Below are 21,286 nucleotides of genomic sequence, written 5' to 3'. Positions count from 1 at the left end.
TTGAGGGAAGCAAGGACCGGTGTGATTTCTGTGAAAGCACTCTTCACCAATTTTCTATCATATGTGGATATAATATTCTGTAGAGAGGCCCCTTCTTCAGGGGCAGCCTATAGTGTGTAACCCTTTAGAGATTATTTAGAAATGAAAAGACTTAGACTCTACTTTATTTATCCCATGGGATTACTCCTTTAGGAAAATTCTGGTTCCAATAGCTTATATAGAGTAAAAATGGAAGTGTTAAATTAAGATGCTATTAAAGATAAAAATACAGCAGACAATATAAAAAGAGTGTATATAGTGCAAAAGAGCATGAAAACGTTGTAATGTCCTGGAATATGTTTTATGTCTTTAGATATAAAAATATCTGCACAGTAGAGAGCTAAGGAAGGACTACACAGTAGTTGACTTGTGTTATTGCACCTGTACTGCAGAAATGCACTGACCTTATAAATAGGTAAAAAAATTATACAGATTACACAGTAGTTGACTTGCGTTATTGCACAGTGAGAGAGAAGAATATTGCATGAATGTAATATTTTGCAGAAGATGTCCAAGGTGTGTGCTGACCCTTGTCCCTCTTCCTATCACCCCTCCTTCCCCAAGTGAAGAGTTGCACAGCTTGATGGCTTGAGGAACAAAGGACTTCAGCAGTCTGTTGATCCTGCATTTGGGGAGAAGCAATCTCTCCCTGATTAGGCTCCTCTGAATGGTGAAAGCATTATACAGACAGTGGCTGGTATCGCCATAATGTCCAGCAGTTTGTTAAGTGTCCTTATTTCTTGCACCTTCCCTAGAGAGTCCAGCTCCCCAATCGCAGACTCACCAGTTTATGCAGTCTAGAGCTATCATTCATGGTCAAAACAACATTTTCGTATTCAAATTAAACATTTGTGTTGTGTAATATTGTAATTAACGATGTCCTGGTCCAGTGAGCCAAGCCCGGAAATCTCCCATTTTCCTCATATTATCTCATACCTAACTTGATTTTTTTCCCCCTCCCATCATCCGTCAACCCATATTAAGCATTCGTCTTATTCTGAAACATCCAGCCGGATGCAGCCGCTCAGTAATGCGTCTGCTTTGAAAACCTTCAGTGCGTAAAAGCTCAGGGGCCGCAGGCTGCAGTCCGCATTCCTCAGACAGGGGTCCATCCTCTAGCTGGGCCCTAAACATCAGGGGTCAACATCTCATCTATTGTCTGGAAGAGGAAGACAAATGCCTGCTTTTGTAAAACTCTATAGAAGAAGCGATTTTATGGAATAAAACGAGGTATGGCATTACATTCATTCTATGATCTGTAATTGGGTAATATATGCATTGTTTTTTATGTTTAAGTCTACCTCGTGTACGGGCTGTCCCGTTATGCCTCGTGTGATGCGCAAACAAATGTGCGCTTTTTTTCTCACAATGTGATTGGAAACTGGCTCTATGACAGGATGCAGCAGTCCTTTAAATCTATCCTGGAGAAAATCAGCCATCAAACTGTTGCAGGCTATATTTACCTATAGGAGGAAGGTAGAGGTGAGAAAATAAACAAATGTGTGCAAAAAATGCACGCGGAGGAATGTTGTTTTAAGGCTGTTTCTGGATCAGATGTGTGGTAACACATGGTTTTGGACGTCCCATCATTTGCTGGCAGCCAGGGAATGGGGGAAAATGAGGGGAAAGAAAGTAAAACATTGTATTTTGTTTCATTTTACAAAAGAAATGCCATTGACTAAAACCGGTCACTCCCTTTGGCAACACAGAAGGGAGGAGAAAACATCAGCACCAGATGTTTTCTCTGGCATGTTTGAGCTCTGCTGACTGTTTGTATTTCACTCCCAAAGACTCTATATATAATTAAAACATAGCTGTCAAGTCAAATATTTCTTCCACTGTCTTTTATTTCAATGCAGATTTTAAAAAAGGCTTAGAAAAATACTGCAAGCACTAATTATTGAATTATTTCAGGTTACATTTATGAATTTTTTTTAATTAAGTTTGCTAACAAATAAGGAATCCATAGATGTATGTGTAGAATAAATAAAAGGCTCAGCATATGCTTTGGAGGAAATAAATCCGTGGAGATGTTTCTGCACATTCACAAGTGTTGATGCCGCCACAGTGGCAGTGGGCTGCTGTGTGGGCGCTGGAAGCAGAGGATCTGTGAGGAGGCATGTCTTGTGTGCAGTGAATCAGCCTGCTATAAGAGGTACACGTGGGAGCTCTGGCAGACAAGGTCGATGAATTAAAGGTGCCAGTAACTACCTGAGGAGAAGGCGTAAATGCTGGGTTAGGTTGCTGAATGTCATCGGTACATTACAAGCGCATCTTTTGCAAATTAGAATGTAATCAACACATATGTTTTAGAAATTCAGTTCAAAAATATAATGACTTACATCTACTGAACCCCTCATTTCTCAGGGGATTAAATGACTTTAAACCATTTTAAAAATGGTAATGTTAGCTTACACAACCATGCAGAAAAAAGCTGTGCAACATCAACACCCTCTATTGGAAAGTTAAGTCACAAAAAGCATTATTAATTGGTTGACCTATTTAATGCTAATTGAAAATTATGTGGAAGGATAACATGTAAAAGAAAATGTGGTAGAAAGATGTGCACAAATAACTTGAAGCAAACATAATTCACTTAAAAATCAAGCAAGGCATAAACATTATCTGTGATCAGTGCTTGGGAGTGGTGGCCTCGGGCTTAGGGCATTGTGCTTGGGTCCCAGAAGTTCTGAGTTTAAGCTCCACTCCCACAGAGGTTACATGTAAAAGATGGCTGGCTAACAAAAGGTTGGACCTTTTTAGGGAAAGACAATAAAAGTAGATACAATTTGAACAACAAGCAAAACAATATAATCAATGTACTCAGTTACCAAGAGCATTCAGACAGACCTGACTTTTTAAAGTCAACTGATATTACCAAAATTGCCTCAAAACGCCACAGTGACAACATGGAGTGTTGCTAAGAAGAAGACGAGATAAACTAGACTAAATAATGATTAATTGAAGGCCACTATTAAAGAAAAACCCTTAAACGTTACTGACTGATCGCCTTCTTTGTGATTCTGCTTTGATGAAGTAATTCATGTAAAACATGCACAGGTATATGGCAGAGAAACAATATTTTACATCTCTATGAATCTATGTAATACAGGAATTTAAATTTTTAACCTGAATTATGAAATAGAATAATTCTTAGTGATCACATATTATGTAACCTGCACCCATCTTTGTGTAAAAAGCTCACACTAAAGGGACATGTTTGTCAAGTGCCAAGTTTCCTGTCCTGGGAAAGTCCTTTCCTTCCCTTTATCAAGTTCCTGAGCCAAACTGGGAAGTTCAGCTTGTAAGTCACACCCCAGCCTGGCTTAGTCACAACAGCTTCTGTTTGACAAAACTCCCCAAACTGTCCAAATCTCCCTAACTTCAGGCGTCAGCTATAACTTTTACTGCTCTCCTACTTATAAAAAGAAAAGTGACGAAATGAAAGTGAAAGTGGGAAAAAGATCACAGAGGATAATGCCTTTTAGCCGGAACAGGGCAGGGAGCATTTCATCCTTTTTTTTTTTTTTTTTTGTCTGAGAGATGAACACAGTTCTTTGAAGGGTATTCAGAAGGCCTTTTGTGAACAACCATTGTCTGCCTGCTTGCTGCCACGGTAACACTCTTCACAGTGGCAGCAGGACTAAAACGCTGCAGTCAGATTTGACAAATGTCTCACCAGAAAATGTGAGAAAATAAAGCACGATTTTTACCTTAACACCACGCAGTGACTTAAAATCTGATGTCGCTTCTTTTTATATAATTTCACTTTTTTTTTCTCTCTCTCTGCCAAACACTTAAAACAGACTCATGCAAGCAATTTACAAACTGCTTAGAACCAGTTTGATAACAAAAAGGACTGTGGGAAAGGCATTGCTGCAGGGTAAAACAGACCACTTAAGGATTTTTCTTTACCTGACCTTTCATAGAGGGCTGTGTTTATTTTTTTCTGTTTATAACTTAGTGCCACGTCTGTATATGTAATGCATGCCAAGCATAAAATTATCTGCAGAGCACATTGACTACCTAATATTATAACTAACGCTTCTTAGAGACACTGAAAATAAATGCACAAACTTTAAGGTTTAAACTATTGTTGAATGTTTTTAAGGAAAGAGTTTCCATTTTTTTTAGCTTGTATTTGAATGTGGGAATGTGCTTTTTCAGGAGTCCAGGCCAGGGTTTGTGGAGCTTAGCAAAGAGGAGTGACTGTGTGCTGTGGTTTTGCCAGAAAAGGCCAGTTCTGTGGTCCATGGGTCCATTTATGTCAGCATCAGCATGTTTTTAACTTTTCTGCACAGATTGTCAATGCATTTATTTTCCAAGCTTTTGCCACGTGCATGTCGTTGCTTTTCTAGCCTCGTTCAATCTGAAAATACCCAAATATACAATATTTATTTGATAATCCTGTGAATCTCACACTGGCCGAAAGATCACCAAACTAATTATTTGGGTGGGATATAGTGATGCTAATGATGACTTATATTTGTCTTAATTTGTTACCTTTTTTTAACAATGTTTATATCAAGCATGATGGCTTTACCCAGATGGTAACGTATGTGATTAACTCATTGAGCAGTAGTATCATATCGGATGTCAAACGATATGCCCAGGTCATGTCTAGGTATTTATTTTTTATTTAAGAATCCCCATTAGTCTCTATGAGAGAAGAAACTACTTCTTCTGGGGTCTATTTTCAACAAAAATTATCACAATCAGTGCATACAACAAACTTACAGTAGAAACAACATTATTAAAAAAGACAAAACAAATATAAACAAAAGCATTTTGTTGCCATTATTGCTTTTTGCAATAATGGCAACAGAAAGTTGAGTGAAAGGACAACAATATAAGATGAAAAGGGACAAAAATGCCTATAATAATGGAGATTATGGCGAAATGAAAGGTATGTTCACGTACTGTACTGTATTTGAGCTCAGTACTTGTTCAGGGCTTCTTTTACATGATTGACTCCATCGATACAATGTTGAATAGAGATAATCAGCATGTAGCACTGCTGAAGGGTTACTAAAGTCCCATTGTTTAACGTTAGGTTTCAACTTTTTTCAATTGTTTTCAAATGTTATTGAAACTTAAAGTACAAGCCCCTTAAGATGAAACCTCCTTTTTTAAGGAGGTCCTTAAAAGAAAAAAAAAATATAGCCAAAAAGCAACAGTGTTCCTTTATCTCTAGTCTCAAATCTTCCTCTTCATTTGACCTCCTTAAATATGCTTGGAAAAAGAACATTTAGCAGAGACCTTTTGTGGTTTTTACCATCCTAGTGAATAATGTCCATGACTGCTTGACAGCTTTTAGGTCAGCAGCCAGTTCGTCATCTTGTCGGTGTAGTTTTTTCTCACATATTTTTTCCTTCCACTCCACTTTTTTAAAATGCTTGGATACAGCTTTATTTAAAAACAGCTTCCTTAGTAATTGTATTTTGTTTTTCTTGTGGCCTTTTATGACTCATGGTTGTGTTAATAAGAATTTCCCAGGCAACATCAAGCAGCTTTAAAAAGTGCCACATTTTTATTTAGTTTGTGGCAAGACGTGTACAAGAAAAAAAAAAGCATACGTATATCTTTCTTTCACCTTTATTTCAATTTTTTTTTCTAGCTTTTCGATAAATAATTGAAAGTGAAAGAAAGAGGGGCCACACTGTTGAATGCTGGCTGTGTTTCCGGGTTAAAACAGGCGCTGTCCAGCTCGCTGTGAGATTAAGCTGGAATTTTTGGCAGAGCTTTTGATGACTGGACGGCTGACATATCTTCTGCTCATCCCAAAGTGCAGACTCGTCGTTTCCTATTCTCTGTTCCTGCTGTTGAAGTCGACTGTCAGCCTGCTTCCTCCAGTTTAGATAGAAGTGGCTTGGCTGTATATATAACAGGAAAAAATATTGGATATCAGAAACTGGCAGCCGCAATCAGCAGTTTAAAATAGGCTGTTATGATTTCTAAAGAACATAAATAACAAAACCTTAAATGCTTTTCATCAATCCCCCCCTGCAGGTCTATCGAGCATCATGTCGGGGATATCCGATGGGAAAAAGAAGTGGGCGGCAGTCAGGGATCGCCTTGGCTCCTCTCAGGACTCCGACACACAGCAGGAGGCCAACCTGGAGAGCGCCGATCCTGAGCTGTGCATCAGACTGCTGCAGGTTCCTACTGTGGTCAACTACTCTGGGCTAAAGCGTCGCCTGGAAGGCAGTGACCAGACATGGATGGTTCAGTTTCTAGAGCTGAGTGGTTTGGATCTGCTCCTGGAAGCCCTGGACCGGCTCTCTGGCCGTGGCTGCTCCCGCATCGCTGATGCCTTATTGCAGCTCACGTGTGTCAGCTGCGTCAGAGCGGTAATGAACTCATCAGCAGGGATCCACTTCATCATAGATAACGAGGGGTACATTCGGAAGCTCTCGCAAGGTTGGTTCAGTGATCTCAGATGCATCAGTAAATACGCACCCTACTAAATAGTTTTGAGTTCAGTAATAATGTTTAAGCACTGAGATAATGGTAAACACCTTTTCCCTATATTATCTTGTATGGGTGGATCAGTCATAACCCACATGATGAAGGTGCTCTCTGTGACTCACTCTGCTAAGCTGAAACCTTCCTGTTATGCACTGGGCTTTGTATATATACACGCTCATGCAAAACTGTTTACACCCCCTGAAAATGTCCAAATTTCATCACATTAAAACCACAATATTTTCTAGATTTTACAGAATTTTCATAAAATACGTTCATTTCACATTGCACATATTTGTTAGACAGAATAAAATAATACCTGTCTTTGTAGATCTTTTGCAAATGTCCGTCTATACTCTGAATATCCAAGTTACTGTTTAAGTTTTTACAAAAAAACTCAGAGACAACTGAACCCCTAAAAAGATCTGTGTGCATTTGTAATGAGAAACTTTGAGCATCCAATTCAGGAATTCTACTTATTGAGATGTTCCTCTTTTTTAATGCATGGCTTAAGTTCAGTCCACTTAGACAAAGAGCTTTGTTCAAAATAATAATAATAATCCAATGTATCTCAGACTGTATCCTTGATGTTTATGTCCACCTACAGGCCAGTCTTAGTCTTTTGCAGTCTTTTGTATATTGGTTTCCCGATACCAATCTTTGTGATATGCTCACCTAAAGCCATTGTGCGTGATTCTTCCTTGCTAGTTTTTATTTTGCATGTGCCTTTCTAGTGTTTATATATCCAGTGAGCTATCCAATTCACATCGCTCCACTACTCCGATTGTGTAAATTGAAGACACGGGGTCAGACCATGAACAGAATAATAATGTACCTATCAATATTGTAGCTGTTTAAGAAAAGCTGCTCAAGAAAAGCACTCCCACAGCATTATGCTACCACCACCATGTTTTACCATGGTGACAGTGTGAGGTTATCTTCCTGTCTATCATAGCATTTTGCATTAACTTCAATTATGGCATCATGTGACCAGATGCCTTCCTTTCCTAGTTATATTTTTAAATAATGGCTTAAGCACTTCTCCATAAGATGTCCAAAGCTTGATATTATGTTTTTTATGATGCCTTTATTTTGACTTCTTCCCTCACCTCTGCTGTGTTTGTCGGCCTCAGCCGTTAGTCCTCTAACGTTGTCTAGCAACACTCAACGGATTTCACACTAAACCTGCTCTTTTACAGTAAAGAAATGAAAACTCAGTTGACTTACATATTAAGTGACTTCTGAAGGCTTTTAGTTCTGCTATTTTTTTTTTTATTTGGTTGTATTAGAATATTTTTTTTTATTGCCAAAAGTAGCATCTAACTTTTGCACTCTAATATACTGATATTTAGGGTAAAAAAGCATTATATAACGCATTTTGTCAATACATCTTTAGAGTACTGAATATTGAATTTTTTTGTTGTTGTTGCAGTAGAGGCACTAAAGCCAAAGTTCAACTCAAGTAATCTAAGAGATAACAAGGCAAAGCATCCGGTTTGGATATAGACAAGAATTGGGCTTAGAGACAGGAAAAAAAAAGATTTAACCGAAGTGAGAGGACTTTACTTTAATACATATTACAATATTCTACAGCCTTGGACACTTCAAACATCATGGTGAAGAAGCAGGTGTTTGAGCTCCTCGCAGCGCTCAGCATCTTCTCTGCAGAAGGACACCGTCTGGCCCTGGATGCTCTGGATCATTACAAGGCAGGAAGATAGAAACGTTTACTACATTTTCACCTGCTTTTAGAGCATGCACTAAATGATGTCATAAAAACGTTTCTCATTATCTCCATTTCTTCTTCTCCAGGGCTTGAAGACACAACAGTATCGCTTCAGTGTCATCATGAACGAGCTGCAGGCCACAGACAATGTCCCATACATGGTCACACTCCTCAGTGTCATCAACGCGCTCATCTTCAGTACAGATGACCTGAGACGGAGAGACAGAATCAGAAAAGAGTTCATTGGTAAGTTCTCCATCTGGGAGCAAGATGATGCCCTTATTTATCCGTCTGCAGTAGGTGAACGCATATCAGTAGCTTTAGCTTTGTAACACATTTCTTTGTCACTAGGTCTCGCCTAAGAATAGGTCCAATGGCCTAATTCTCACACAAAACGCCTGAGAACTAAGTGTGTGCAACATTGTGTTTTCACAAGTTTAGCAGCACAGCCAGTGACTGAGAAACTGTCAGCAGACTTTGATGGATCAAACTAAATTAAGGTTTTAATCGTTTCTTAGACAGTAAGTTCCTTCTGGAAATTTGAGCCCTAAGAAACACACAGCCCTCATAAATCAGTGTGGCAGACAAGAGAGCTGCAGCTAAGTAAACGCCTCATCTCCCACCACCTTAAAGCAATTAGCCAGCTGATTGACCCCTCCTACTTTGAGATTGCTTACCTGAGACAACCTGAAGCTGAACCTGAGCAAACAAACACTATATGATGAGCGATCCTCAAAATAAACATTTCCAAAACTAACTGAATGCTGATAATTGGATCTGTTTTTTTAATATTTTTGATTTTGCAGGGCTCCAGTTACTTGACATCCTGCCACAATTAAGGTAAGCCTGCAGTTTATTTCCTTAAAATTGTTAGCACCCTGCTGTTACAAGTTGGTCTGCATGTAATGGTTCACAGAAAAATCAAATAAAGGCCTAATTATTTGCAGATATTTAAGAACGAATGAAGTGGGGGGCTAGCGAGGCACTAAGTACCTGCAGACAGGAAGACAGTTCAAGCATAATCACCTCTGCTGCATGAGAAATGTCTCAACTATCTCAGACTGCAGTCTGCTTAGGGGTGGGAAATAGGATTGTTGGTTTCCAAGATGAGTATGGAAACATTTGTTCTGATTTTGTTTCCTATCCCATTGTCTAAAATGTTTTTTCCTTTCATCCTGGCTCCCCGTGTTCCTTATTTCCATCCGGCTTGTGCCTTCATTTGATTCCTGCCACAATCATTTCCTGCCTCTTATTTTCTTTTTACTTCTATCCTCTATTTACTATTCCCCACCTCCATGGTCTTTATTGTGGGTGTCTGTTGCATATTTAAAGCATGGCTACTGTAAAAAAAAAAATTACATTTGGAACCAATTAATGTGTTTCCTTCACTTTAGCATCCAGAGCTTGGATCTGGGATGGACAGTAAAACTAAAATTACACGCATCTCTTTTAAGCTAAAAAAAAAAAGAAAAACAAGACTTTCAAGATGGCCAGATCAGCTGCTGTAAGCAAAGCAAGCAGATGAAAATTTAAACAACTGAGATAATAAAAAAATGTAGATTTTATAATTTCAGTCACCTTTCTGTAGGTTTCAGCCTATGTCCTAAGTATGTCCTAAAGCTGCATCTTTTTACCTATCATACAGCAGCATCAATTTAAGATTTTAAGTCTTGAATTTAACGTAATTTAACGAAACATTGTGAAGCCTTTTTTTCTATTTTACCGTAATTCTTTCAGTACCTGTGGTACTTGGTAAAATAGAGTACAATACGGTGTAGTTTAAGAATTGTGTTTTATGAGCTTTTACACCATAAAAATCCTGGAAATAAACGAGTACTTTAAAATATTGATGTTTTAACTTAAGGGTCCAAACTTTTATTTGGAGCTTGAACATAAAGGATTTCATTCTGTATTTTTATATTTGGTGTCCAGGGAGCAAGAGGATGAAGACTTGATTATTCAATGTGAAGCTTTTGAAGAAGCAATGGCTGAGGATGAGGAAGAGCTGCTGCAACTGTACGGAGGCATTGATATGAGTAATCATCAGGAAGTCTTCACCGCACTGTTCAACAAGGTGAGAGCAGAACGGAGACGAAATGATCCAGATAAGTAGGAACGGAATAAGTATTTAGAAAATGGCTTCAGTTTCCTTCAGATCAGAACAGAACTCCAATCCTTATGGCTGCTGCTTTCTGGCTCTGAAGCCTAAAACAAAAATTTTCTTAAGGGCCATAAACAAAAATGATCAGCACTGTATCCTGACACTTAATGGTTAATAAGGTTTTCAGATATATATCATAAAAACTTTGATCCAAAATCATTTTACCCTAGGATTTTATCTCTCTTTTCATTTTGGGGGGTTTTGTCATCCATAATGACATTTTGGATTGTTTTATAGTATTTTCTGATATCTAGAAAATGAATAAAGTAATGATGAGATATTTGCTTCAGAAACATTATGCCATTTTTTTTTTGCTTATTTTTGATGTCCTAGTGGAAAATATTTAAACTCCTTCAGTAGCTCCATGTTTTGGACCAGTTTATCCTTTTGTGTGTGACTTTTTTTTATGTTACAGAGGGGTAGCCAGATGGTGTATTAAAATACTAGTTGTAAATCTCATTTGTGCTGAAGCGGCTGTTGGATATTAAACTCCTGTTCTTGGAAACGTTTTTGGAACTTCTTAAAGGCTCCCAAAGTGCAAATCCTCTTAGAAAATGCAAACTCGGGTCTGAGATTTGTACAATAAATGGCAAAGAAATAAAAGCGACATACTGAGGAAATGAACAAATTTTTTGACCAAAATGATTTCTGACTGAGACGAATGTTGCTTTTATCTGAGATAATTTCAGTATTGCAAGAAAATGTAATTAAATAAAATATTTATAATGGCATCAGCATATTATCAATAAAAATGATACTTATGCAAGGGAAGCAAGAATAGTTCATGTATTTAATCAGAATTATTGTTTAATTTTTCATTTTTATATAGGAACAAGTTAATAGGAACAAATCACTTGGAATAAAGTGCAATCATTTGAAGCTTAATGACATGACAGGGCATTTGGTGTCATATTTTCGAAATAAAACATGCAGAAGAGTTAAAGTCAGCCTTTAAAATGATGCTCTTTTCCACAGTGGGGTGGCTGAGTTACAGGTTTAGCAGATTTATTTGTGAGGATTTTCTGCTGAATATCTGTGTGCAGGTGAGCAGCTCTCCAGCCTCTCTGCAGCTGCTTTCCATCCTGCAGAATATGCTGTTGCTCGGGCCAGGCCGAACCGATATCTGGCTGGCTCTGGAGTCCATCAACGATAGAGCCATGCTCCTCGCTCAGGACTGTGAGTCAGCACTGCAACAACAACAAGCATTCACTTAGGACAACACTCAGAGAAGACTAATAGCATGATTAATGTGCGAAGGCGAGCGATTATCCGGGAAGATGGATTAAAGTGCACCATTAAAACGAGCCTGAAAGCTTTGTTGTAGTGTGAGAAATCCTTTAAATTTCATCAATGACTGTTGGATTTGTGCTCCAGCTCAGATGGAGTCCTGTGAGAAGATCATGCAGCGGCTGATGCTTTTCAAGGGGTGGAGCTCTGAAGGTCATCATGAGGTAGATGGTCTTGTTCTGAAAGTGGACAAAGCTGTTCAGACCGGTCTGGATGAGGACGACGGAGACAAGCCAGGCATGAACGCAACGTCCTCCAAGAACCCTCCATGTGCCTCTCCTCCTCCACCTCCTCCTCCACCACCACTACCTGGCGGGCTTGGTGGACCTCCTCCACCCCCCCCCTCCTCCTCCTCCTCCTCCAATGCCTGGAATGCCTCCACCCCCTCCACCTCTACCTTGTGCTTCAGGCATGCCTCCCCCTCCACCACCATTACCAGGAATGGGTGGTGCCCCACCACCACCTCCTCCATTACCTGGGATGCCTCCTCCCCCCCCTGGCATGATAGTGCCACAGACTAGCCAGATCCTGTGGTCCGCTACATCAGCAAAGACGGGCAGATGTCCCACGCTGAAGATGAAGAAGCTCAACTGGCAGAAACTTCGCTCGGTCACAGGCAAGTTGTCCTTCACATTCTTATGGGGCTAAAATGGATTTGGATCAGGATGAAATGCACACAGTTTCTAAAATATTTACAAAGATTAAAGATGGTGAAACAAAAAGCTCCCTCCAATGACAATGGAGGGGTATTTAGGGAATAAAATCTCCTTTTGAAAGTGAAAACGGTCGATGAACTTAAACTAAACACCATAATGGTTGGAAACCACATCACGTCGCAGATGGATGAAGATTATTGGTTTGAAAGGAGAATAATAAGGACAAGTGTGGAGATTAGATTTTTGTCTTGGGCCCATTTATGATCTTGGATATCTTGGTCACAGAGTCTCTATGCTGATGTTGAAGAACTGAATAAGATTCTATATTATTATAATACATAGTGCTTGAAAGGTTGTCCATGCTTACCCCTCTCTATAAAGTACTAACAATGATCATGTTGGATGCCATGTGTATCATTTACCTGGGAAAACACAGCAGCCTGATGCACTTAGTGAAGGAGGTAAACGAACAGAGGGCATCTAAGAGTTCCTGCAATCCTGCTATTTATCCCTTTCAGGTGAAATTACTCCTTAATGGCTACGGCCTCTCATACTTATTGTTTCCTCTATGGCTTGAGGAGGCCCACAATACGTTTCTTTACATTTCAGTCTGGCCTCTTAAATTCCCCAGGACCGAATCCCTTTTGAACGTTTCTTCGATCTTCTAACCAAATGAGTCGGATCAATGGAGGCTTTACTGCGCAATCTTTAAAGATCCGCTGCTTACAGACTCCACTGGACTCTTGAGGAGTTTAGTGAAGTCTGCCTCAACTTGCCAGACGAGCAGAGAGGGAACATGCAAACTTTTATGCAGGACGTCATGCCTAATATGTTTATCTTAAACCCGTTCCATCGTGGCTGAGACTTCAGGGAAATCAGAAAAACGATCTTCATTCCTCGTTTTGTAAATGATTTAGAAGCGTTTTCCCACAGGCTTGGCTTGCATTAGTAATATGCGGCTGGGAGGTTGTTTTTTTTTTTTTTTTTTTTTTTTTCCCTCTTCAGTGTGTCAGCAAAGCAACTTTCTGGCCATTTTGATTTATCGGCTTTACAAAGACTCTTCCCAGACTTCATTGTTGCTATAATTGTATGGTTCCATTTATTCCATAGTTTTCAATGCTGCTACTCTAAAAGGATCTGTAAAGCTTTGGTATATCTGCTCCAAACTGATATAAATGAAAGAATAAGTATTCAACTTCTTTCTGAAGGTTGCATTTCACAAACCTGTTTTTGACACAAAATAAATCCTACGATCTTAAATTGGGTTCCCTATTTTTTTCCTTCTCCCATGAGAGCAGATGGTCAATCCATGTGGGCGTCGGTTCAGAAAGAACCACCTCCTCATGAGCCAGATTACAGCAGCATCGAGGAGCTCTTCTGTCTGCCTAGAACTGATCTCAAAGACAAGGCAGCACCTACTCCTGTGAAGAAGGAACCTAAAGAGGTAAATTCCTGAAAAAAAAAATGTTATACTTTAAATAAAATGCATATCAACAATAGTAAACATTTTTTGTCCCTATGGTTTATTTTAGATAACATTCATCGATCCAAAGAAAAATTTGAATATGAACATTTTCCTGAAGCAGTTTAAATGGTGAGACTTTACTCCCCTTCTTTTCAAACCTTCAAATGTGCCCAGCTATAAGTAGCTCTGTTATGCTTTCTCAGCACAAACGAAGAGTTTGCAGCCATGATCCAGAGTGGAGACCGAAGCAGGTTTGATGTGGAGTCGCTAAAACAGCTTATGAAGCTCCTACCAGAGAGACATGAGGTTTGTTACACCTTTCACTCAAAAACCTCCATCACACCAATCTACTAACTCATGACCTACGTTTGAAGTTTTATTGCTTGTGTATTTTTGGTGTAGATTGAGAATTTGAAGTCCTTCCAAGGAGAAAAAGACAAGCTGGCGAATGTTGATCGCTTTTACACCTCCCTGCTTAATATACCATGGTAATGCTTGGCTTTTTTTCAAGATGTACTCTACATTTTTAGCTTGCCTCAGCTCCGTGTCGCACTTTTTCAGCTGTATGCCTTTGCATCTTTATAGATGATCTCATTGAAAGAGGATTGTTCAACAATCCAATTCAGGAAGTTGTTTATTGCATTCAGGGATCTTTAAAATGTTCATTACATGTCTTTGCCTGAAAGCTGATAAACGTAAAACTTAAGTTTATCTGGATATTGGAATGCTTCCCCCTAAGATTGATTTACTTATTAAAGAAATGTTGCAAAATGTCCAGGTGCTGCACAGTAGGACTCAGTGCTTGGTCAGAGTGAGATATTTTGTTCTTTTTTGGAGAAAAGGAATGCTTAAATCATTCCAGATCCAAAATATAAACATTTCAAGCTTTTGCATTGCCTTAAAAGGCATCCAGTTTGCAAATACTTCTGAAATGGTCGGGGGGTAAGCTTTGGCGGTAGTAAAAGGATTATGGTCCTTCTTTCTTTACAGTGCAGCTTGAGTAAGAGCAAATGTAGCATTGGATATAAATGTTATTTAAATGTGAAAAATTGTCCCGCAATGAGGAAATTCACTCTCTGCATTTGACCCATCCCCTTTGGGTGCAGTGGGCTGCCTCTATGTGGCGCCCGGGGAGCAGTGTTTTGCTCAGGAACCCAGAGTACAGGCTGTTGGGATCGAACTGGGTACTTGCATTCTTCTCAGAGCACAAGCGCACAGCTCTAACCACTAGGCCAACACTCCCCGATAAGACAAATACCGGCGTTTTATTTTTTGTTTTGTTTTTTTTTAATCTGTAATAATTTAACCCTAGTTGAAAATAAACTCTCCATCTGCATCAATCACCTGAGTGGCAGGCTCAGTCTTATCACCTTTGATTGCAGTAAGAGGCTGCTCAAAAATCAGTCCAGGGATGCTAAATGGTCCCCAGGTTCCATTTTGCACACCCCTGGTGTAGACCATAAACCTTATTAAAAATCCTTTCTTTTTTTTACAATTGCAGTTATGTAATCAAATTGTCAGACACCTACAATTGTGGGTTTTCATCAGCTGCAAGACATAATGACGAGAGATTCCCTTTTTTAATTCAGTTACTTCAGTACATTAAGTTTTTAATAATAATAGAATAAAAATTTGAGATGCATGGGTTAACTTTTTCTTTGCTTACATCCTCAGTTATCAGCTTAGAATTGAATGCATGTTGCTATGCGAGGAGACTGCATCGCTGCTGGAGATGCTCAGACCTAAAGTGAAGCTGGTGGAGGAAGCCTGCCAGTGTGAGTAAACAATCTGTGCACATCATTGAGATTTGTCCAAAATGCCTAAATGACCTGCTTTTTTTTTTTTCTTCTTCTTCTTCCAGCTCTCAAGATTAGCACCCTATTGCCCAGTTTCTGCAGACTCATCCTCTGTGTTGGAAATTTTCTCAACTATGTAACAATCCCTCCTGTCTTATAAGCATACGATGATATTTAGTGTTGTGTGCATTTTTAATTGCTGATCTACTTTCAGGGAAGTCACACAGGGAATGCCGAGGGCTTTAAGATCAGCTCTCTGCTCAAGTTAACAGAAACAAAAGCCAACAAGAGCCGCATCACACTGCTCCATCACATCCTGGAGGTATCTGATCAGGCTAACTGTTGTCCAGATTTGTTTCCTCCTTCATCAATCATACACATGTTTAATTACCCACTTTGTGTCTTGTTTTTCCAAAGGAGGCAGAAGTGAAACACCAGGAGCTGCTGGCTCTGCCAGATGACATAGAGATATGTCAGAAAGCAGCAGGGTATGGACATAATTAAAGGGCAAATCTCATCTTTTCTTTTCATGATCATTAAGGCATGCAATTGTACTGTGGTGACAATACTCCATAAAAGCAGAACAAGACAGTTGAGTGTGCAGCTAAAGGTTTCAAACGATTGGCATTCCCGTTGGGATGCAAATCTTATCCGTTAATGCCTTATGTGACAGTTACCAGAGTAAATGTATATATTTATATTGGTGTGTATATGCGTGTCTCTGTTTTTGGTATATAAAAAAAAAAAAGAAATTCCCTGTGGAATTTAATTTGCACCTTTAATATTTACAAGTTTTGTTTCTATAGAGAATGATGCAGGGTCTTTATTCATCACATCATTCTCTTAATTGCTCCCAAGTTCTGTATGAGAGCTAAAACAAAGCACTTTGTTCATAGGGTCAATTTGGACTCTATGCAGTCGGAAACTGGTCTTTTGCTTAAACAGCTTAATGACGCTGCCAAGAAAGTGTCCAACTCTGTGGATGAGGTGAAGGAGCAATACTCAAAAATCCTTGAGGTAAGAAATCCAAAGCCAAAATTGTCGACTTCTTGCCTTCCCTTTTTTTTTATCCAGCAGCTGGATCACATCCTAATGGGTCAGCTTGCTCTTTACTGCAGGAAAACCTAAAGGCATGCCAAGCTTTAAATGAGAGATTTGAAGAGATCGGGAGGCAGAGGAGCGACCTGGCTGTCTACTTGTGCGAAGATGCGAGTCAGCTGTCGCTGGAGGAGCTCTTCGGAACCATCAAAACTTTCAGAGAACTTTTTCTTAAAGCACTTAAGGTGAGGGAGTAAAAAATTCGACCTCAATCTCCTGTACTCTAAATGATTATGGGATTAATGGTTTAAAAGAAATTAGTGTGTACTGGATTCTGCTTGGTTGATGCTGACTTGCATGTGTGGGAGTTTATTGAATATATGTATCCATTGAAAAGAGTGAATGAAGGCTGCTATTGTTTCTGTCTAAATGATACAAGGGCAAATTGCAGAGTATTCTTGGTATTCGTCAGTGATGGTTCAGTGATGGTGACGTTCATTCTGTCATGATCAAAGGAAAACAAAATGAGGAAAGAACAAGTAGCCAAGGCTGAGAAGAGAAAGAAGCAGCTGGCAGATGAAGAATCCAAGAGACAGAGGGGAGTGAACGGAAAAATAAGTAAGTTCTGCACTGGGAATCTGATAACCCAAAAGTGAAAGGTTTTGTTTTTTTTCCCTCCTGCTCTTAAAGGGTCTGTGTATAAGAAATCTGGCTTTTATTATAAAAATCTAGTATTGCATTAAACTAGAATAGAATTCAACTTTGTCATTCTACTGTCACAAGTACAGAGCAATGAAATGAATTCTCTGCATTTAACCCATCCCCTTGGGGAGCAGTTGGCTGCCATTGTGCGGCGCCCGGGGAGCAATGTGGGGTTAAGGGTCTTGCTCAGGGGCCCAGAGTGGCAGTCTGTGAGAGTCGAGGAACTCCCAACCTCAGGATTAATTAATACATACCTACATCTGGAAATGTGTTGTTGGTGGCCAAAGACTTACAACAAGCAAACAAAAAAGCAATTTTGATCATTTTTTTTCTTCCACTTTCTGTAGCAATGAAGGAAAATCAGTACTTTATGTTGAGCTGTCCAACAACAGCCTAACTTATGCATAACGCATGGCAGGGTAGTGCCCATGAAATGTCACAAGGCAGTGTCCTGAGGGGGGCAGCAATGCTCCCGGAGGTGCCTGGTCTGCATAAAAAGGTTCCATTGATTTAACTTGGCTGCTGTATACCACCCGACAAAAAATAAATAAATAAAAAGTGAAAGAATGTTTGCAGTCGCAGCAGATTCAGTATCATGTCAGCTAGGAAGTTTGTTGGTCGTGGGCGTGAACGCAGGGAGGAGAGCTAACTGTGAACCCCCTTTTTATACCAAAACTATACGCCATTATACAGTGGCTATACGTTGGAAGCACATTAAATAAGTTGATATGCGTTGGAGATAAGTTCTTTATAAGTTAAATATAAGTTATGCACATGTTACTCATAGGTTTTGGATAAGCTAGACACCACGACTTATGAGCAAATTACACTTAACGTATGTTAACAATCAGATAACTTACCTGTAACTCATGGCCCACATCTTGCATACCCTGGCAAGTATGTCGTACTTGCCATATGTCAACATGTTTCAGCGTACTTCAGCATGCTCGTAACTTATTCAACGTATGTCAGCATTTTTGCCAGATTTTCATCAGGTTAAGTCAGGCTAAATCGTCAAGGTGTGACTGGGGCTTAAGAAGGTTGACTGCTTTTGCTTAGAGGCAAGATACCTCATCTTTAAAACAAACCAAAAAAAATCTTCACCAGACCTACTTTGAACTAATGAGAGGTGAAAAGTAAAACATGAACATTTTCAGTGAAGGTAATGTCTAAAAGCTGCCCCTGTTCAATGACCTGACCTTATTGTTTTTCTGTACAGCTCTTTGTCAAGATTCTAGCTGGGAAATGCATTTAATACACTTAGTTATGTGTAACATAATTAATCACGAGTAAATGCTGACATGTGCTTACGGTATTTTCTTTGTGATTGTGCCAAACATGTGTTCCAGTACTCCTGTTTCATGCAGCAGATTGATGGAAATTTAGTTTTGCAACGTTCCCTTTTTGTTTGATCCTGCTCTAAAATGTAGACGTGCAGACTGGGATCAGCCAGCATTGTGCTTTGTGTTGACTGACATTCTGAAAGGAAGAAAATATTCCATTCCAATGTTCCATTTAAATCTTTTTGGGGCATGTTTTTTCAGGTGAAACACACTATTAAATTGCTGAAGGATTTGCATGATTAGGCGCATGTAGTCGATTTATAAATGCTACTTAAATAGCATGTACATTTTTTCTTTTATTTGATCTTAAAAGATTTCCAATTACAAACATTTAGTTCTGCATCTTTTTATTTTGGTTGAAATGGTATTACAAAGTAATCGTGGAGAAACTAATGTGTTTCTGTTCCTACTGTCTTTTTGTCCTGCAGTAAAAAAAGGCATCATGCCACAAAACGATGGCTGCATCATTGACCATCTCTTGGCGGACATTAGGAAAGGTTTCAGCCTGAGAAAGACCCGGCCAAGGTGCGATTCGGAAAGCCTCTCCCGTAGTGAATTGCATAGAGATGCCTGCCCACCTGGTAAGGAAAAGAGGTGGTGGTCTCCATCCTCAGCTCCTTGCTCCACCCCTGATCGCCCCCTGCAGACCACCAACCTGTCTTATTTGTGCTTCTGTGCCCAGCGCCTTCATCTGGCTAAGCTAGCGTTGCTGCAGCTGCTCTGTAAAGCTACTGTGGAGTCTCTTCACTTAATGAGCTTGTTGTCATGCCTGCTGTGTCCTCTTGCTTATTGCAACACACTCATAATGGACAGTCGTTAAGCTTATATGCACCACTCTGAGGTTTAAATGATCTCATCAGCATGGATGTCCTTACATTTTAACTTTTAATTAAGTATTTGAACCAATTTGCTTTTTTAAAGTTGTAAAACGAATGAAAATATTCAATTACAGTTGGACACATTTAAATTTAATGTGAATTTCCCAAAATTCTCAAGGGCTTCTAATTATACATGCAAGTTAAAATGTATAAATGCATCCGCTGTAATATATAGTAGGCTTTCAAGATGGCATCCTGGAAAACGGGCAAAGAGAGAGGGAATAGGAACTATAATCAAATTCCTTTTGTGTGAACCAACAAGAAGCTGATTCATGTTGTGTAGAATAGAAAATCCCTTTATTGTCCAAAAATGGGGAAATTCTGGTACCAAGATGCAAGGAACCTACATTTCATACAATTCAAACATACAATTCCAGCATCAACGAGCTTTAGTTACTAACCTGACTAGATGTTCGACTCCAGTGTAGTGCTCATTTAGTTTGGCTTGCTGCATAATTGTAGGTATTTTATGGCTTAATGTTGGCCTTTAGCCATTCAAAACAGTTTTGCTTTTCTATTTTCCCCAGTCTGTTGGAACACTTTAATTAATGATCTTGAAGTGAAAGTAACAGTTTAGAGGTAGGCTAACCCTAACCCTAACCCTTCCACTGGCAGCTAAACAGACCCATAAGCATAATCCTGCCACAGCAAAGTCTGACTGTAAAAACCGTGCTTTTAGGGTTCAAAGCTACAACTTCATGCCTAAGCTGTGCCAGATCGCTCAGGCTTTGCCTTAGCTTGCCTTAAATTTCTTATCTCCAATCTGGCTTGTCAATGTGAGGAGCTACAGATCTGAGTCATGCTTTAAAGGTTTAGAATAGAGGCTTTTATTGTTTGTTTTTTTTTTTTTTGCTCTGCACTCAATAAGTATTTTATACTCGTGTTGTACAGAGACAACAGTGCAGCTGTATTTTCCTGTTTGATGCAGTTGAACCTTGGTAATTTGAGGGTTTTCCTTTTAATATTCTATTTTTTTTTTCTATCTCATCTGCGGGTTCGGATGGTAGACACCTTTTGGTGTTCCACCATGATAAAAATGACTCATCAAAACTGGTTTAGAAATGGATAATGAAGGATAATTTTAAGATTGTGAACAGCCTGAACATCAAACAGGCCGAAAAGGTTTTGAAGGCCACATCAGTGAGGATGGGTCCAACCAGTGTTTTTTTTTTCTGACGGTATTTAAGATGCAGCTACCCAAATGTAACTGGATTTCCTTAAGTCTGGATTTTAGTCTGTGTATAATTTTGAATCTCTGTGGATCAGAGAAAATCTAGAATGTCCAAAAACATTTGAAAACTATATGTGAATTTTAGTCATCCCACCCAAAAGAAAAAATAAAACAAAATGTATTATTAAAAGCCAAAACCTATTGACATTCATGCTTATGAGTGTCTGCAAACCTCTGCCAGGCCCTGTGTATCTCATCTTGCATCTCTTCTTTAGGCACAGGTGTGATGTCTGCCGACGAAGGAGTCGCATCCTCCACTCCCACCAAGCCTCAGACAGAGGATCTCCAGCGTCACGGAGGCGAAGTGAACGGCTTCATCAGCCCTTCAGAGGAGACTCCACCGCCTCCTCAGCTCAGTGCAGCCCAAGATGGGACAGCGCTGCCTCCCAACCAACCACCAGGAGAGGCAGCCATAACGACAGAGACTCCTCTGGAAAGGCCAGCATCTCTACAGGATGGTCAACACTTAGGGAAACCCACACCACCTCAGGCTGAAGTT

General features: G+C 39.5%; 2 protein-coding genes across 2 annotated transcripts; both read left to right on the top strand.

The window, feature by feature from the left end:
* Positions 1-1,111: 1,111 nt before the first annotated feature.
* On the top strand, positions 1,112-9,074 carry inf2 (inverted formin, FH2 and WH2 domain containing). Its single transcript, XM_015398343.1, has 5 exons — positions 1,112-1,269; positions 6,049-6,459; positions 8,098-8,213; positions 8,317-8,476; positions 9,037-9,074. Exons 2-5 carry the CDS (start codon positions 6,063-6,065, stop codon positions 9,072-9,074), a joined length of 711 nt encoding a protein of 236 aa, XP_015253829.1. The 5' UTR covers positions 1,112-1,269; positions 6,049-6,062.
* Positions 9,075-10,214: 1,140 nt separating this feature from the next.
* On the top strand, positions 10,215-16,890 carry LOC107099991 (inverted formin-2-like). The gene is made up of 14 exons (XM_015398334.1): positions 10,215-10,304; positions 11,435-11,567; positions 11,766-11,999; positions 12,088-12,294; positions 13,633-13,778; positions 13,867-13,928; positions 14,003-14,105; positions 14,202-14,287; positions 15,474-15,574; positions 15,661-15,731; positions 15,810-15,917; positions 16,013-16,083; positions 16,492-16,612; positions 16,714-16,890. Exons 1-14 carry the CDS (start codon positions 10,215-10,217, stop codon positions 16,888-16,890), a joined length of 1,710 nt encoding a protein of 569 aa, XP_015253820.1.
* Positions 16,891-21,286: the final 4,396 nt, after the last annotated feature.

Source organism: Cyprinodon variegatus, unplaced genomic scaffold, assembly GCF_000732505.1.
Source record: "Cyprinodon variegatus isolate N-32 unplaced genomic scaffold, C_variegatus-1.0 Scaffold928, whole genome shotgun sequence".
NCBI classification, from domain to species: domain Eukaryota; kingdom Metazoa; phylum Chordata; class Actinopteri; order Cyprinodontiformes; family Cyprinodontidae; genus Cyprinodon; species Cyprinodon variegatus.
This window is presented reverse-complemented; position numbering and strand designations above follow the sequence as displayed.

What these genes read in the sequence shown, in the direction of transcription:
- inf2 (XM_015398343.1), top strand. Translation starts at nt 6,063, where the DNA reads ATGTCGGGGATATCCGATGGGAAAAAGAAGTGGGCGGCAGTCAGGGAT. An exon ending in CATTCGGAAGCTCTCGCAAG is followed by an intron (nt 6,460 to 8,097) that starts GTTGGTTCAGTG and finishes AATATTCTACAG; the next exon opens with CCTTGGACACTTCAAACATC. An exon ending in ATGCTCTGGATCATTACAAG is followed by an intron (nt 8,214 to 8,316) that starts GCAGGAAGATAG and finishes CTTCTTCTCCAG; the next exon opens with GGCTTGAAGACACAACAGTA.
- LOC107099991 (XM_015398334.1), top strand. Translation starts at nt 10,215, where the DNA reads ATGGCTGAGGATGAGGAAGAGCTGCTGCAACTGTACGGAGGCATTGAT. An exon ending in TCCCTGCTTAATATACCATG is followed by an intron (nt 14,288 to 15,473) that starts GTAATGCTTGGC and finishes TTACATCCTCAG; the next exon opens with TTATCAGCTTAGAATTGAAT. An exon ending in TGCTCCATCACATCCTGGAG is followed by an intron (nt 15,918 to 16,012) that starts GTATCTGATCAG and finishes GTTTTTCCAAAG; the next exon opens with GAGGCAGAAGTGAAACACCA.